Source organism: Stigmatopora nigra, chromosome 2 (genome assembly GCF_051989575.1).
Source record: "Stigmatopora nigra isolate UIUO_SnigA chromosome 2, RoL_Snig_1.1, whole genome shotgun sequence".
Classification (NCBI taxonomy): Eukaryota; Metazoa; Chordata; class Actinopteri; order Syngnathiformes; family Syngnathidae; genus Stigmatopora; species Stigmatopora nigra.
In genome coordinates this window covers 12,436,202-12,452,782 of record NC_135509.1, presented here as the reverse complement: position 1 = coordinate 12,452,782, position 16,581 = coordinate 12,436,202, and the positions used below count along the sequence as shown (strand labels likewise).

The 16,581-nt window shown below is 41.6% G+C and overlaps 2 protein-coding genes across 2 annotated transcripts; one reads left to right on the top strand and one right to left on the bottom strand.

Annotated features, from left to right (window-relative positions):
• Nucleotides 1–181: 181 nt before the first annotated feature.
• caprin1b (cell cycle associated protein 1b) lies at nucleotides 182–6,458 on the bottom strand. The gene is made up of 18 exons (XM_077709604.1): nucleotides 6,278–6,458; nucleotides 5,539–5,703; nucleotides 4,925–4,987; nucleotides 4,675–4,761; nucleotides 4,333–4,571; nucleotides 4,179–4,261; nucleotides 3,389–3,589; nucleotides 3,248–3,300; nucleotides 3,084–3,167; nucleotides 2,801–2,977; nucleotides 2,607–2,715; nucleotides 2,435–2,496; nucleotides 2,286–2,375; nucleotides 1,872–2,018; nucleotides 1,620–1,773; nucleotides 1,310–1,486; nucleotides 828–934; nucleotides 182–726 (listed from the first exon to the last, which is right to left on the bottom strand). Exons 2-18 carry the CDS (start codon nucleotides 5,701–5,703, stop codon nucleotides 640–642), a joined length of 2,085 nt encoding a protein of 694 aa, XP_077565730.1. The 5' UTR covers nucleotides 6,278–6,458; the 3' UTR covers nucleotides 182–639.
• Nucleotides 6,459–8,845: 2,387 nt separating this feature from the next.
• lmo2 (LIM domain only 2 (rhombotin-like 1)) lies at nucleotides 8,846–12,521 on the top strand. The gene is made up of 3 exons (XM_077709617.1): nucleotides 8,846–9,194; nucleotides 10,219–10,434; nucleotides 11,122–12,521. The coding sequence occupies exons 1-3, from the start codon at nucleotides 9,154–9,156 to the stop codon at nucleotides 11,345–11,347; spliced, it is 483 nt and encodes a 160-aa protein (XP_077565743.1). The 5' UTR covers nucleotides 8,846–9,153; the 3' UTR covers nucleotides 11,348–12,521.
• Nucleotides 12,522–16,581: the final 4,060 nt, after the last annotated feature.

Genomic DNA, 16,581 nt, shown 5'->3' with positions numbered 1-16,581 from the left:
AATATTTTTCCCAAGTTAACGTTTTTCAAGTGTCTGTCATGAAATCATATATTGACTCGGCCTTCTATTTAATATGGAGTTCATCTAAAATTAAAAGATGACATTCTCCTAATCTAAATTGAATCACAAAACATACTTTAATGTGCATAATTTAACAAAGTCACCAACACAAAGCTGAATCTTGGGTATGCAACACAACTTTATTGAAACCAGTTGAGCAACATCAGTTTACAAACAAGGAAGGGGAGCTTTGTTGAAAATAAAAACCTTTTTTTTCCTCCAAAACCAAAATGACAAGAACTGAGAGGGGAATCAACTCTCATGGTTGGACCAGCAATGGCAGGTGCATTTTAATAAAAAAAAAATAACTTATGAAATCTTTCAAGTTTCCAGGAATATTGTTAACACATGGCCTCTGTAAAACACTGATTGCATTTACAGCTTTGCTCTTTTCCAGACTAAATGATTCTGTTCTATCCCATAGCAAAGCAATTGTTGCTTTGATGGGAGAAGATAGGAACAATACTACCGATGAACATAGATAGTAACGAGAGCAAAAGAGTGAACATGGGGAAATGAATTTTTGAATTTGGAATTTTCAGTGTGGTGCACTTATATTCAGTTATTCTGAGAGGCCTTTCAGGATCTCATTGGCTGAGTGTTGCCTCTTGGAGCGCCTCTGGGTCCTTGGCCAGTCCCACGCTTGTAGTTCTGTTGGTAACCATCCTTGAACAGGCATTGACGAGACAAAAGAAGAGATTTGAGGAGAGGAAGACTTGGGGTGGGGGAGAGAATTAACATAAACTTTTAAAAGAAGTGTCTCATACCCGCTGGTAATTTCCATTTGAGTAATCTCGGGGTGTGTTGAATTGGGTCTGTCCATAACCAGAGTTGGGAGTGTTGGCAAAAGGAGGTCGATAACCGTCATAACCACCTAGTATGATAATAAAAAAAAGGTCTTTTAATTTTAAATATGCATTCCAGTCAAAAATGTGACAAACAACTTGCATACTTAAGTTAGTTCCCAAACATTCCAAATAAAATTGACTTCTGCTTCATTAGAGACTGGCAGTAGGCAAACATTGAACTTGGTGATCAGTAGTAGAGTAGTCATTACCCAACCCAGAGGTTGTGGGTTAGATTCCCCAGGCCTAGTGACCTCATCTACGTATCCCTGAGCAAGACCCCATGTTGCTCCTTTGCCTACTGTCATCACTAGGTAAATCCTGATATGGCATCAAAGCACTTACTATTTACCAAACAAAGATGACTCTAAAGTCAATCATGTCTAAAAACTTGGTCAGCGCACCTCTGAAGCCATTGGAAGAGCCTCTGTAACCGTTGATCATGCCCCTGGCATTACGGGGTCCGCCACGTGACATCCCTCTGCTGTTGTAGAAGGACTGAGGCTGCCTGTTGTAGCCCGGGCCTTGCTGAGAAGGCTGCTGATGGCCTGCAGACTGGTCTTGTGAATGAAAGGCACCAACTATATGAAGACACACCATACAGTGGGAAGGGAACAACAGTTGAAGAAGGCTTTTGATTTGATTTGATTTTGGTGAAAATGCTGGAATTTGGCGCCTGAAAGCAGCACATGTGTACGTGGAAGAGGCGCCCACCAGTTTGCAGTTGTTCCGGCTGCATCTCTGCTGGTTCAACAGGATGCTGAGGCTGACTGCTGAAGGCCTGGTTGAAGCTGTTTTGGTACTGGCCGGGCTGGCCCAAGGCCTCCGTCTCGCTCGCAGGTGGCACTGGCGCATTGAGGTTGAACACCTGCCGATAACAGTTTGTGCCAAGGCAACGTTGCATTAGCTGGACACCATGCGTTTGTCTCTAGTCGTGTAGTGTGGGGACAAAAGGAGAGAGCCTACCGTCTGCATCGACTGGAATGGTGCTGCGTTGACGTTGATGCCGCCACTGTGAGGTACTTTGGGAACAGGTTGATAGACAGGGGTCTGCGGGGCAGGGGCGAGAGGCGCCGAAGATGGAGGCTGCTCTGACGCCAAAGATATGGACGCCTGGCACACAGTCATAAATCATGTTATAGTGTCAGCAATAAACGGCAAATCGATTTTGACCAAGGCTGGTTACAAATGTAATAATGAATATTTACTTTTCCCTTAAATTGATTTATTTTTAATTAAAAAATGTATAAGATCATATTAAAAATAGTATTTCAAAACATCTTGCAGTACATACATTTTTTTCTCTCTTTATAAAACAATGTTAAAATCAATAGGATAAAAAAAAAAGTCTATAAATTATTGACACCCTCAAACGCTTACCTGGATGGGATCGACTGTTTCTGTTGGTCGGGAATCTGGCGTGTGAGAGTTTTGATACAAGGGTGCCGGGGCTGGGGGGATGATGTGTACCTGGCAACACAACTTTCTTGTTCACAACGGATGGGTATAAAAGCAACATGCACACTTACATGCGCAGGCTCAGCTTGGACAGGAACATTGTTAGGTTGCGAAAGCCGTGAGTCAGGTTGAACTATAAATAAAAATAAGATACATTTAAAAAGAAAAAACACCCCAAAAAACATGGAAGGCTTAGCCAAAAAGACCCCTGTCGAGAAGCATGATTCTATTCTCCTGCATTACCTGGAGGGCACATGTACTGTGCCAGGTCGATGCTCTGACCAGGCTTCATAGGCTGGGCAGATACAATAGCGGGGTCGATTGGCTGTCCGTCAAACTCCAGCATGGAGTCCTGACGCCGGACCAAATTTGCCATCCGTCAATTTATTTCCCATAAGAATCCTATAGTGTTTTTTTGTGAGTGGGGCCAGCCCTACCTGCATGAAATTGTAAGTTCCCTGCATCTGAGCCATGAGGTCCTGCACTACCTGCCTTCTGGCCATGGGGTCGGTAGATGGCTGCGGCGGAGGGGCCACCATGGTCATTGGGTGATTCTCCATGACAATGGGGGCAGGGGCCGACTGCACAGGAGGCTGCTGCATGGCGGCCATCACCTAAGAGTTACAAAGAGAAGATGAATAGCCAGATTCAATCAATCTAGAATTGATTGGGTTCAAAATAGAAGAAAATGACGGGGAGTCACAAGGTAGCGTATCGCACCTCGGTTTCTGTGGTCCACTCGCCCGCTTGCTCCTGCTCACTGCTGCTGTACGCGCTATCAGGAATGAACTGTCTGTTTACAAACTGAAAGCAAGCAAGAAAAAAAGATCTGTGTTGTAGTTATTTCTTTAAAGCTTCATTGGCAAGATTGACCGACTACAAACCTCTTTTGTTTCGACAGCTATGGGTTCCACAAACTCTTCAATAATTTCGGTTTCTACGAAAGGTGAAGAATGATCAGTGCACAGCCACCACTTTAAACTTGAAGTCTTTTCCACACCTACTGGCACGGCTTTAGAACTGACCTGCGTCAACAGGCTGCTCTTCAGCTTCTGACGATTCAGCCACCGTTTCTGTGACTGAAGTCGCCGCCGGCACTTCAACTTCTGCTTCCTCACCAGCCCGCTCCTCATGCTCTTCCTCACACACACCATTTTGGTGAGTTGGCACCTGGTCGAAGTAGCCGCTCAGCAAAAGCTGATCCAACTTCTCCTTCAGCGCCTTGTCTAAACAGAAAAAAAAAACAGCAGGCTTCCAAGGTGAGCCAAAGGATATTTTGAGTGACAGCTGATGAATCCAAAGTGTTCCTCAGATAGCCAAGAGATGATCATGCGTAGATTATTTGAATATCCAATTACAAGCAGCAGCTGGCCTGATTCGACCGCACCGGTACATTTCAACCCGGTTCAGCAAGCCAATAAGACTACATAAGCTGCAATACAATGGGGCATTGTTGCAGGCCCCAGAAAAAAAAAAAACAATGCCTCTTGTTCCCGTTTTTAACATTCTTACGTTCACGTATGTTAGTTTCAGTAAAAAAAAGCCCCCCAAAAAACACAATTTATGTTCCAGTGCAATTTAGTCTTTTTACCCCCCTTCAATGTGCATTCTTTGGCTTATAGTCCAAAACATTTAGCAAATAACATAAATGTACACTTTTCAGGAAAGAAATTCTTTTTTTTTTTTTTTTTTAGCGTGTGTGTTAGCAAAAATAAATATATAAATCACGGACATTTTGGACTCTGATATTAATGATGAGACGTTTAGTTTATTTTAACTAATAGTGATGGAAGACGCTTTCTTGTAAAGACTTACATGTTGTTCCAACCACAGCCTTGTCTTTTCCTTCCAGCAGGTCCCAAAGATGCACTGATGCTTCTTCATACTGGTCAACCAATCTGAAAAGTGAAGAGTAAGTTATTTTCAAGAGGAAAAAGTCAAAAAATAAATAAAATTGCTCTTTAGCAACCTGATTTTTTGGTCACGATCTGGGCCCACCAACTTGTAAAACTCCTCGAAGGTTGTCAGATCCACATCTGTGAGTGGCACTGAGCCTCCGAGTCCCTGCTTTAGGTCCTGACGCACGGTCTCGTCTCCCAGTCGGTCCAAGAGGAACTGCAGCTCCAAAACTGTCTTGAGCCTCCTCTGCTCAGCCTCCTCCCGTTGAAGCTGCTCTCGGCGGTTAGACTTTTTAACGGCCTTCTGAATCTGTTAATCATCAATTCAAAAGAACCTTTCAGAGGAACTCATTGGTTGTAATGGTGGAATAAGAATGAGATTACACCCCTCAAATCAAACATCCCGTTCTTACGTCTTGACCAAGCGCAACAAAAGTCTTCTGCAACTCTCGGGCAAACTCCAGGTTGTTAACAATTTCCTGGTATTTGGAAAGGGCCTCCTGAAGCGACATGGTAGAAAAATGAGTCAGTTTTGCAGTTACCAGCAGTGACAACATTTCAGAACAAAAGATACTAGGTCTACGCTACCAGGTCACACAAATGAAATTGTGAATCATTTTTGTTCAAATGCATGCAGTACATATGGGGCTCTTGTGTCCTTACCAGCTGATCCTGGTTAAGGGGCTCGCCTTTATCCTTTCGTACTTGATAATCATCCAGTTTGCTCTGTGAGAGAGAGAATGAGTTACATTTTATTTTACAGTTACTCCGAGGCAATCCTGAATGATCTGGTTTGTAATGGGAGGTACGTTTTGCTTGATGTTTTTCAACACATTCCAAAACTTTGTGGAATGACAGCGACCTTCTCTTCAACTAGCCAATGGGCTGGCAGAAAGATGTGAGGCGATAGCCAATAGCAGAGCAGCTACAGGTGTATATACATTCAGTCAACTCTGGGAGCGGCGACTGTATTCTTGCCTTTGAAATTTCTCTCGCAACAAAACACAATATTTTCCCATTGACGAGTGACGTAAATTGTGGGAATATGATGTGATGTTGAATTATCATAAACTGGTGTCGGGATTGGAAGAGGGCAGAATGAAAAGAAGAAAGTCTTGAGGTTTGAATTTTAACAACGGAAGAAAAGATGCAAGGTGCAGATGAAGAGTAAAAAATCAAGGTGTTGCTGAAGCTATGCCAATGATAGTAAATGTAATAACATGAATACCTACTTGATAACACTACCTCTAGTATTAGAATACATGTCAGCTCTTTACCTTTTTCTTCTCCATGTTGCGTGCTTTCTTATCAATGACTTGGAGCACTTGCTTCAGGACTTCAGACGGCCCACTGAGAGTGTTTCCGATCACTACGCCTGGAGCGGATCCCACATCTGGGCTGGCGGACTGCGCCATCCCGTTGGCATTCATCGCAGAGGGCATCTGAAAAATCCAGATTAGGTGTCTTAAATTAGGGAATACAACTTTTGAGTCACCCTATGCAGAAAGGTCCAAATTGAATGACGAATGATTGAATTTATGTCTAATAAATAGTCATCTGTAAAGTAAAAGTAACAAATTTGGGATTGTCACAACATACAAAATACTAATAGTGTTATTGAAAACGTGGTATATTGATGATGAGTGGATGTCATGAAAGGCTTTGTGTTCATCTGTTGCCTTAGAATTAGATTATACAATTCCGGACAATCGCTGTGATCAATTTAACCCAGTAGTATATGAACTCAAGCCACCGTTAGTTACCCTTTTTAATTCTGAAATGCGTCATGTAGCGATGAAGATGCATTCAATCCTGCAGATCAGGTTTATCCTCGCTTTTAATACGAGACACCGATAAATGGGTTCAATTGGATCTCTGATCCACCGTGGCGAGTTGCCCGGTGATCTGTGAGGTTTGCTAAAATGTCCGCACTCCCGTTAGCATAGCTAACGCCTCGCGGTGCGGGTTAGCTTAGCAGCCGGTCAAAAGCCTCCCACACTTAGCCATTTTACCCACCTTGATTATTTATTATATATGTCCACCGGGGAACTTTGTGGCGAAATGTACAGTAGGGTCAAGTTGTTACAGTTCTTTGATGCTTTAGTTTCTTTTTCGACTGCTTGTGGGATCCGCCCCGCCGGCCTCACCGACAACTGAGACGGCTAGAAAGAGGGAGAAACGCTTTATCCAGTCGAATGCCACTTTTGTGCTGTCCAATGTTTGCCTGTTCAAATAAAATAAAAAAATATTTTATATTCGCCCCACTGATCATGTTTAAAGTATAATTACCATTATTTACTATCAAAACGGTTACAAAATTTAAGAATATTTTCACTAACACCCATTATTCTTATTGTCGATTTAATCAGGCATACCCCCTTCTGCTTTCAGGAGGAAAAATGCACACTCATTAGCTTTGATGGGCTGTATGTGGTTGACCAGACATATACCAGTTTATGAACTGAGCAACATTGAACATGGTTCCCCAAGTTTACGTTGTTCCACATTATGAATTGGAAGAGGAAGTTTTTTCTGGCGTGACTCCAAAAATCCCAAATTCAAACGTGAAGCTGTTGGCCAGATATTCTCATTCCATTTTCTAAACCGCTTAATCCTCATTAGGGTTACGGGGGTGCTGGAGCATATCCTAGCTGACTTCAGGCCATAGGCGGGGGACACCCTGATTCGGTGGCCAGCCAATCGCAGGGAACAATGAGACAAACAAACATTCACGCTCACACATACCCAAGTCTTTGGAATGTAGGAGGAAACCGGGGTACCCGGAGAAAACCCACACAGGCCCGAGGAAAAAATGCTGACTGCACACAGGTGGACCGACCTGGATTTGAATCCAGGTCCCTCACTGTGAGGCCAACGCACTAACCACTCCGCTGTCAGGCCACCCTGGCCAGATATTGTGCAGACAAAATATGAAGGATAGCCTCTCAGTATTTTAGAGAAACAAAGTATATTTCATTTTCAGTATTGAAATATCTCAGTGAAAAAGATTGTATAACGACATCTTACAAGAATCCACCTTTGCAAACAAACCCAAATATTTGAGCTCTCCAAAGTAGGTATGTTGCAAGAGTCCTTTCCTTCTGTTTTGCCCAAATACAGGAAACGGTTACATGGCCTGCACAGCATTTTGATTGCAACGTTCCACCCGGTGTTTTCCTTGCAGGGGTAACGCTGACTGTGAGTGCAAGTCAAGATTCTGTTTCATTTCTGCAGGCACCTCAGACCTTGACATGAGGGTTTTATAACTCTTTTCGCAGCAATTGTTCTGGCCCTTGTTGAAGCAGGAAGTGTCAGTTCTCATTGAATAAACCCGAACAACAACTTAGCGCTCTTGAATGAACATGAACAACATGACTTCCTAAAAGTTGGTCACCTATTGTACTTATTTTTATCAACCAGTGCACTTTTATCTCTGTTTACGTAGCTATACTTGTGTAACCTTGCCACTGGGCGTTCCACGCTAGATCTAAATGTCTATCAAGTGAGTGCATGTAGTCCAACAACTGTCAAGCCTAAGGATATGAATTCTGCCAACATTGCAGCTGACTCTGGCTGACTGCCGTTTCGAGGTGCTTTATCTGCTGGACCAGTCAAACTGCAGTGTGTGTCCCTCCCTCCTGGAGGAACCCCTAGTAGTGTGTTGGCAGCAGATAGGAGCAACTAGCAGCTTGGACAACAACAGTGAAGATACGGCTGTCACTGTGTTGTTTTAACAGAGGCCACAACATTGCAAAATTGAGATGCCAATTTTGAGCCACTTGATGAGACATGTTTTGTCTTATGAAACAAAACATGATAAAGTAATACAAAAACATAAACAATGGTGTTTAGAGCAGATGGACAAAGTATAGAATGCCTGTACAAAAATTGAAATGACTGTTTGATGAAGTGGTGCATGTGACTTAACACTCTTAAATGTGGTAAAATACTGCAAACTACTGAAATACTCAGTAATCTAAACACAAATCAATATTGGCGTCGCTAGTTTCTCTTGGGGCAAATTTAAGTTGACAGTTTATCTAAAATGGAATGTGCATCGACATAAATGGCAGCCAATACGTTGTAATATAATAGTTTTCCATATAATTATAACTAATATTTAATAAATACACTTCCCGATAATTGTACTTGAGTACTTGTATTTCTGGTGCGAAACGTCGTATGATATTAATAATAAGGGTGATCCTACTTTGTGTTTTTTTTTCATTTATCTGGTCAACATTATCCGCGAAATTCGAGGGATTACTGTACTAGACATTCAAGTCGGTATGCAGTAAATCCATATGAAAAGGGGAAACATATACTTATATAAAAAATGGTGGTATATCGGCTAACAATGCATAGGCGGGTGATGGAATGAGTATCAGGGGCCAAAAAAATGATATGGGTGCAAGACTCATTTTCACGTGTCATTGCCCAAAGTTCGCAGGGAAATGTAATTAGCGAAAGCACGCACGCACGCACGCACGCACGCACGCACGCACGCACGCACGCACACACACGCACACTTTGGCACAGATAGGGGGGCTCATTAGTGTCAGTCACGACTCACGTCGCAGATCTGCCTCGAACCGCCGCTTTAAGGCTCATTTCCTGCCATTGTCACACGGTCGTGAGCAGGAAGCGGCAGAATCGAGGCGAGGCGGGGGTGCTTCGAACGTTAATCCACCCAGCTCCCCCGTCCACTATATAAACACGATGGACGCTCCATCCAAGTTGCGACTGGAGCGGGACAGAGACGCGCAAGAAAAATGATGCTAGTCACCCCCTAAAACTCCAGCGTGAGGAGACCCTTGTGAGACTGCGGGGGAGCAGGTGCCACCGCCCCCTAACACACACGCAGGAGGATATATATCGTCATTTCTAGAGGAATGTCGTCTACCATCGAGAGGAAAACGCTGGAAGCCAACGAGTGAGTGGAATATAGTTCAAGATGAGCGCTGTTTAAAGGGAAATATTACCGAGCGGTGCTTTGGATTGCTGTTTAAGGGGTGCAGAAATACAATCTGTAATAAACACAGGGAAATATTAAGACGAATCTACTTTACTTGGGTTCTCCCATAACAATAACATTCTCCACAATCCAAAAAAAGTGGATTGATTGTTTTCTGTGAGTGGCCCAGATATTTTTTTCCCATGACATTTTCTGAAACTGTTGTGGAAAATGTCAAGTGTTAAATTAAACATAGATGTGGAAAATGTCAAGTGTTAAATTAAACCTAAATCTAAGAGGGTACTTTATCATGGCCTGCACATTTTTGGTTGTTTTAGGTCTTATATATAAAATATTCAAACCTATTATCTGGGGGAGAAGGTAAAACTGATCGTAATTTTCCCTTCAATCACCTTAAATTGGTATACATAGTACTACTATAAATCTATGTCCTCTTTAAAAACATGGAAAGCAGTATTCTTTATATATTTGATGTTCATGTATAATATAGTAAATTGAAATTTTCGGATACAACTGCGTTTTCCAAAACAACTTAGTATATATGCAGTACTAATATCCACATACGTAGGATATTTTTCAATCTTGCCCTCCTACTTCAAAAACTAAAAGTTTTATAATAATAATAAATAATTTCTATTATGCTTGGGACTTATTTTTGCCGGTCCACGAGAAAATAGGAAGAGCTCTTCTGGAGTAAGAAAGAGGTTGGCAAAGGACTTCAAAATTAAGGATACTCCTGTCATCAGGTTCACTACTTTGTGAACAACAATGAAAGCATAAAAAAGTGAAACTTAAAGGCGTGTTTGGCAACCCAAGGAAAATGGCAATTATTTTGTCAGTGGGTTTTATGGAAGGTTCTTAGAAATGCAAGACGGATAGATACAAGTGATGAACAATCTACAGTACTGTATTGTGTTATGTTTGATGTATGATGGATCACAAGCATTGCATGACTTGAGCGCGTTACCTTTGCTTTGCGCAGGGAGCCAGTGGATGAAGTGCTGCAGATGCCTCCGTCTCTGCTCACATGCGGCGGCTGCCAGCAGAGCATCGGCGACCGCTTTTTCCTGAAGGCCATCGAGCAGTACTGGCACGAGGATTGCCTCAGCTGCGACTTGTGCGGCTGTCGCCTCGGGGAAGTCGGTCGCAGGCTTTATTACAAGCTGGGAAGGAAACTGTGTCGAAGAGACTACTTAAGGTCAGTCTGCTTTAAAGGAGGTCATTTTCCTCAGTCATCATTGTTTGCTTGAACATTTCATTAAAAGTTAGTGAAATGATTTTAAGACACACCACGCCTAAAGATTGGAATGTTTTTTTTAAAAAATCACCCCATTAATTATGCCAACGTTTTTAGGTCATTAAAATGCATTCCTAAAGCATAATGATACAGCAGAAGAGTGGTTAGTGTGTCGGCCTAACAATTCTAGGGTTCTGGGTTCGAATCCAGGTCAGTCGACTTGTGTGGAATTTGTATGTTTTACCCGGTTTCCTCCCATATTCTAAAATCATGCATGGTAGGCTGACTGGACACTTTAAATTGCCCATAGGTCTGAATTTAAGCAGGAATGGTTGTCTGTATCCTCGTGCCCTGCGATTGGCTGGCCACCAATTCAGGGTGTCCCATACCCCGTGCAGCAAGTCAGCCGGGATAGGCTCCAACACCCCCGCGGCCCTTGTGCGGTTCAGTTTTATTTAATGATACAATGATCTGTTTCAATTCATCGATTGCTAAAGCAACAATCCAATCAATTCAATGAAAATGAAATTTTTAGTTTAATAGGACTATTTCGGGAAGCCATATTTCACAAACGTAAATTATCTTCATTTTAATAGGAAAAGATCCAATGGCTATAATGAGTTTGACAACTGTCTTTCCTCCCCAAAGGCTTTTCGGTCAGGATGGCCTGTGCGCATCCTGTGAGAAGAGGATCCGAGCGTTCGAGATGACCATGCGCGTGCGGGACAAAGTGTATCACTTGGAATGCTTCAAGTGCGCTGCCTGCCAGAAGCACTTTTGCGTGGGCGACCGCTACTTGCTCATCAACTCGGATATTGTTTGCGAGCAGGACATTTTTGAGTGGACCAAACTTAACAATAGCAGTATGGTTTAGAGGCTGCTGCTCTCGCAAATGGACAATCAGTCATTTCTCAGCAACTCAGACACTTTTTGATATACACTTTTTGGAAGATCGTCATCTGGATCATCATCTCTGCACAAGGACCGGCTGCTCTTTAACTCAGGACTCACACATGCAGGACTATTAGAATGGATAAGGCAAATAGAACTTTGGAGTGCACTAGTTGTGCAAGCATTTGATTGGTCTTGGGTCATTTTGATCGGTACAATGCCAAAATTGCTGCGTTGTAAATGTAAGAATCCATGATGATATGATTCGTCTATCATTGTGAATCGTTGCCAATGAGTTAACAACAATGAGTTTCCCCACGTTAGTTGTCTCACTTTTACCCAAAATCACAAATCGTAGCGATTTTGAGCTGTAGCTTTTTACAAGATGATGAAAATAAGGCTCCTAAATAGTATTTGGGGTAACCAAAGCTATGCTAACAGGGTATATAATATGACAATTGTATTTTTTAGGCTTAGAAGAGGCGTAGTCATTTTGTCTTTTGGAATGAAATAGACTCAAAAAAATGCATTGACAACGTTTTGAATAACATAGTATTTTGGTGATAGCAGTGTAATGATCAGTTTGGCCACAAGTGGTCACTAATGGACTTAGTTGACCTGCTATCTAGTTCAGTGAGACATTTGTACTAAATGCATTGGGTAGTTTTAACCATTGGAGAGGCCCAACCTGATCCAATTGAACAGGGAGGGTTGGCAGACAATTATTCATTTTCAGTGCCACCGATGAGGACATCCAATCCAAAGGCACCAGAGGGCTGCTAGTCAATGCTTGGATTGGACATTTTCTAATGTGTAATTAATTGGGCACCAATGTACAGTAGTACTATGCGGTGTGTACAAATTCATGGGTTGCATTTTAAGTCCACAATAGTGAAGCAAAGTAAAATTTGTATTGTCAGCCAGCAGATGGCGTGGGAGGTGCAGCAGCACATTATGCTTCCAAATCTTTTATTGGCACATGATTTCCATTAGAAAAAAATATCTCATGGGACACCATGAAAATAAATGCCAACAAAAATGGATGTAGAAGTCGAGTTTGCATTCACCGCATTCTTAGCAATCATCTTCACACATGTAGAATATATTTAAAAACTAAATTTGTAACTCTTATAATAAATGAAATTAATAGACTGCAAGCCCATCCCATTTTTTAGATGGGAATTTAAACAAGTATTTATAATGAGGTTTATTGCTGTCAAAGACGGCCAATGAGGTAATTTATGAAATATGATTAAAGCAGTTTGAGTTTATTATAGATTCAAGGTTATAAATGGTTAGTATATGGCAGGGGTGTCCAATTTTGTATTTTTATTTGAGAAAAATCAGATTGAAAGGGCCATATTAAAATACTTTGACTTTCTTTGTAAGCATAGAATTCAAACCAGTTAAAAAAAAAAAGGTCGGGTTTAACTCAATGACACAGTGATAGACGTCAGATATATTTTGGCTGTGAGGTCTAATAACGTTTACTGATCAACACCAGCAGTCAAATTGGATTGGATGTCTAATGCTGTCTAAGTCAGATAAATATGATTTTTTTAATGCTAACCCTCCATGTTAAAATGAACTTCATGTCCATCCATAACTATCAATGCCAGCCAACTTATTTAATCTTATAACATGTGATTATTTATAAAGACTAAAATCTACACATCCACACATTTTCCTACATTGATTTAAAAATGTTTTCAGGTTTTTGATGTTTTCTAGTGTTGAAACTGAAAAGTTCAATAATGTAGGTTAAAAGCAAGCTTCTAATGCATGCCATATTTCATAATTTGCCGGAAAAATCCTCATTTGGAAAGTAGCACTGATTCATCAATTGCAGCCAAAGAGCTAAATTCAATTCACAAGCTCTGCAACTCTACGTTTACTTGACGTACACAGTAAGGTGAAGACATTTAGCGCTACCTTATTTGCACAAATATTGGTGTGTTGATTGACGTGGACAACACGGGAACTCCCCCTCCCCCACGTGGCTTTCCCGCAGAGTTGCCGACACGTGTTTAAAAACCAAAGCAAACAACTTTGAATGGCTGAGCAACCGTCACCATCAAAGCATCCACAAAACCTATGAGGTCTATGTGGTGGCCATATTGGAAGGGGCGTTGAGTTGTGAATCACTGCACCGTAGCGTGAAATATGAGCAAAGAAGTGCTTGGTTCATAACTGTCATCTGAAGAAAAGGATTGATTAAAAAGGAAAAAGGAGACTTCAGCGACACCTAGCAAGGAAGATGCGGTCAGATAATGATCTACAGCGCCGCGACCATTCATCACGCGGCGGCCTGTCAGTGTCAAGCGCGGAGGAGCAAATGAGTCAAGAACTATTGATCACGCCCGCCTTGGGTTTCACTTGCACTCACGCTTTATCAGATGTAGCTAATTGGGAACATATTCAGGCGGCGGTCCTGAGAGATGCGTCTGTCAAGAGTCACATTCCTGCTCTGATTTTCCGATAGCACGTAGCGCCTGCCGTCTGGATGGAGGGGGGCAGCTGTGGGAGTTGACTTTGGGCGTTTTGGGGGGCAGGGGGGGTTTTGGGCCTGGGGGTTTTGGCCCTCCAGCAGCACATCCAGAAATGGATAGGTGAGTAATAAGTGTACATCCTTTAACTCTCAGTGGGTTTGTCCTCAGACGGGATTAAATATGTGCTCAGGATTTATGAGTTAGAAAACCCCCCCGGGACCTCCGTACGAGTCCGCCTGCACTTTCTCCTTTGTTTTTCTCTCTCACCCTAATTGTTTTTTATCCTGGCTAAATCACGAGAACATTGCTTTGTTTTCCTTTTTCCTTCTACAGAATAAAATCGTATCGATCCAAAATAAAATTGGTTATTAAGATTAAAATTCACAGCGACCTGACCTTAATGGCTAACTAATTAAATGTTGTTAAACTTTTTGTTTTGTTTAAAACTAAAATATCTGCTTTCTGATTTGTTCAGACATGGCAACATCACTTTTGGTCAATATGAGGGAATGGCGGTCATGAAGTTGTCTTAATTTAAAAATGACCACCCAAAGAAAGCTCAACTATATTATCTTTTACACGCACTGTAAGTACTATGTCAAAAATAATTTATTGATCAACTTCCAAGGTTGTTTTTCTCCCAGGCAACATATTTCTTCCTCCCTCATAGTGTAGCACCATTGTGGATGTAATACATAGTTCCTGTGGGACTGAGTGAGGTCATACATGCTTCATGTGTTGCACGCCACATTTGAGGACCCTCATAAGTTTCCAGTCCTACTAAAGTGCTTTTCTGCTTGTGTACAGGATGTAAATTTGACTCTTACCTCTCACGTTTTTGTTGATCGACCAGGCATTGATGTGGAATGACTTTCTCCTCTTCCACTTTCAGTCAGGCAAAAGCTCGTCTGTGAAAAAAAAAACGACAAAAGACGTTAAGTCGATCTATTCCAAATGAGATTTGCTCTCATTGGCACTGAAACTTATCAATTCATCGACTCGTCTTTCTGTTCAAAACCATCGGATGTCTGTCCGAGGTTGCCTCACCTGGAACTAATCTGTAACACAATCACAGTCCTTACATAAAAGCTCAGTTCTTGTCGTCGACTGTATATTTCTTTCTACACTTGTTCCTGTCCGCTTTCTCGGAAAATCCTGTTTTGAATCGAGTCTTAGCAGCTAACTTTCAAATAATTTCCTATGATTAATTAATCATCCCTCGAGAAGGCATGGGTTTCCTTGTTTCAATCACCTTGAGAAATGATGCCCAATTCCACCGTAAACCACCAGATCTGCCGAGCTGAACGTGAACATTTGAGTGGGTTCTTTTGAACCGATTCTGAGCCAAGATGTTAATAAAATTGAATGTTCTTTGTGACAAGGCTTTGAATTCAGTACCTGGATCAATATCATAATGTTAAAGATCATCACAGTTTACCATTGGTCATTTTTTGAAGAAATTGCAATGGAATGACTTATTGGGGCTCAATGAAATGCTGATGATATTGGACACAATCCCTTCTGTGATTTGGGGTCACTTTCAGTTGATTTTGGGGCAATTTCAAGTCACTTAGGTCACTTTCTATGAATTTTTAAGCAATTGTGTATCAGTTTCCTTTGATTTTTGATCACTTCCAAGGGTATTTTGAGCCAATTCTGAGGTCACTTCTATTGATTTCTGATGATTCCTATTGATTTGGGGCCAACTTTGTTTTGGGCCACATTCTCGTGTTTTGAAGGGATTTTGGGGTCAACAATGAACTTTTGGGCTAATAAAAATACAACCCTGTTAGGTATATTGGACTATTTTTCTAGAATGCTGAAAATCAGGTATGAGATTTGGGCCAAGTGTGGTGCTTAAGCATTTAAAAGTATTCCCACCTGCAGTACTACTGTGATTCTTGATGAAATTGCCTTGAAAAGGAATGCCACACAGAAACCTTATTTTCTGGGCTTCATCAGGTTGCTTGGCCTTTCTCCAAGAATGGATTGCATCTTCTGCAGGAGTTAATGCTTCCAATTTTATGCATTTTATGTATCCATCAGTCATTCGTCCCAGTCAGTGTCCAGTATTGTGGGCCGATCCCAATCTAATAGAAGCGTTTTTTCAAGTCCAGAGGGATTTACTCGTTAGTCAACATGCCAGACCCCATTTCCTCTTCACACGCAGCTGCCTCTCAACACCCGATTGACCGCAGCCATTGCAGTTCTCCACATGGAACTTGTATAGATTAAGGAAACCTTGGAGGTGACCCTTCAAAGGGCCTTACACACACACACACACTAAGACCGCCAGCAAGAAATGTTAATTTTCTGCTCTGAAATAATTTGTCTACACAAATGATTAAGGAGGTTGACCTTCATATTAGGAGCACGGGCAAAGTGCCGAGTACTCCTGCAACACTTGGTCCGGACCCTTCTGTGACCTCGACCCAACAAGAACCAGGATTTTACACTACTGAAAAGTTCACTATTTGACTGTTATGTTTCATATTGGAAGTTTTTAAGAAGTAAACTTAGAGGAAAGTGGGGAATGCCGTTACATACACATTTACATGACTTTTTTAGGTGATCAGAAACCAATGACAAAATACTTAAATGGAGAACAACAGGGTGAAAAGTTATATGGAGAACAACAGGCTAAAAAAGTGCCTCTTCATGTAAAATGTATATCTTTTTAGGATTACTATAACCTAAAAAGAAAAACAGGCTTTTGGTGGTCAGAGAG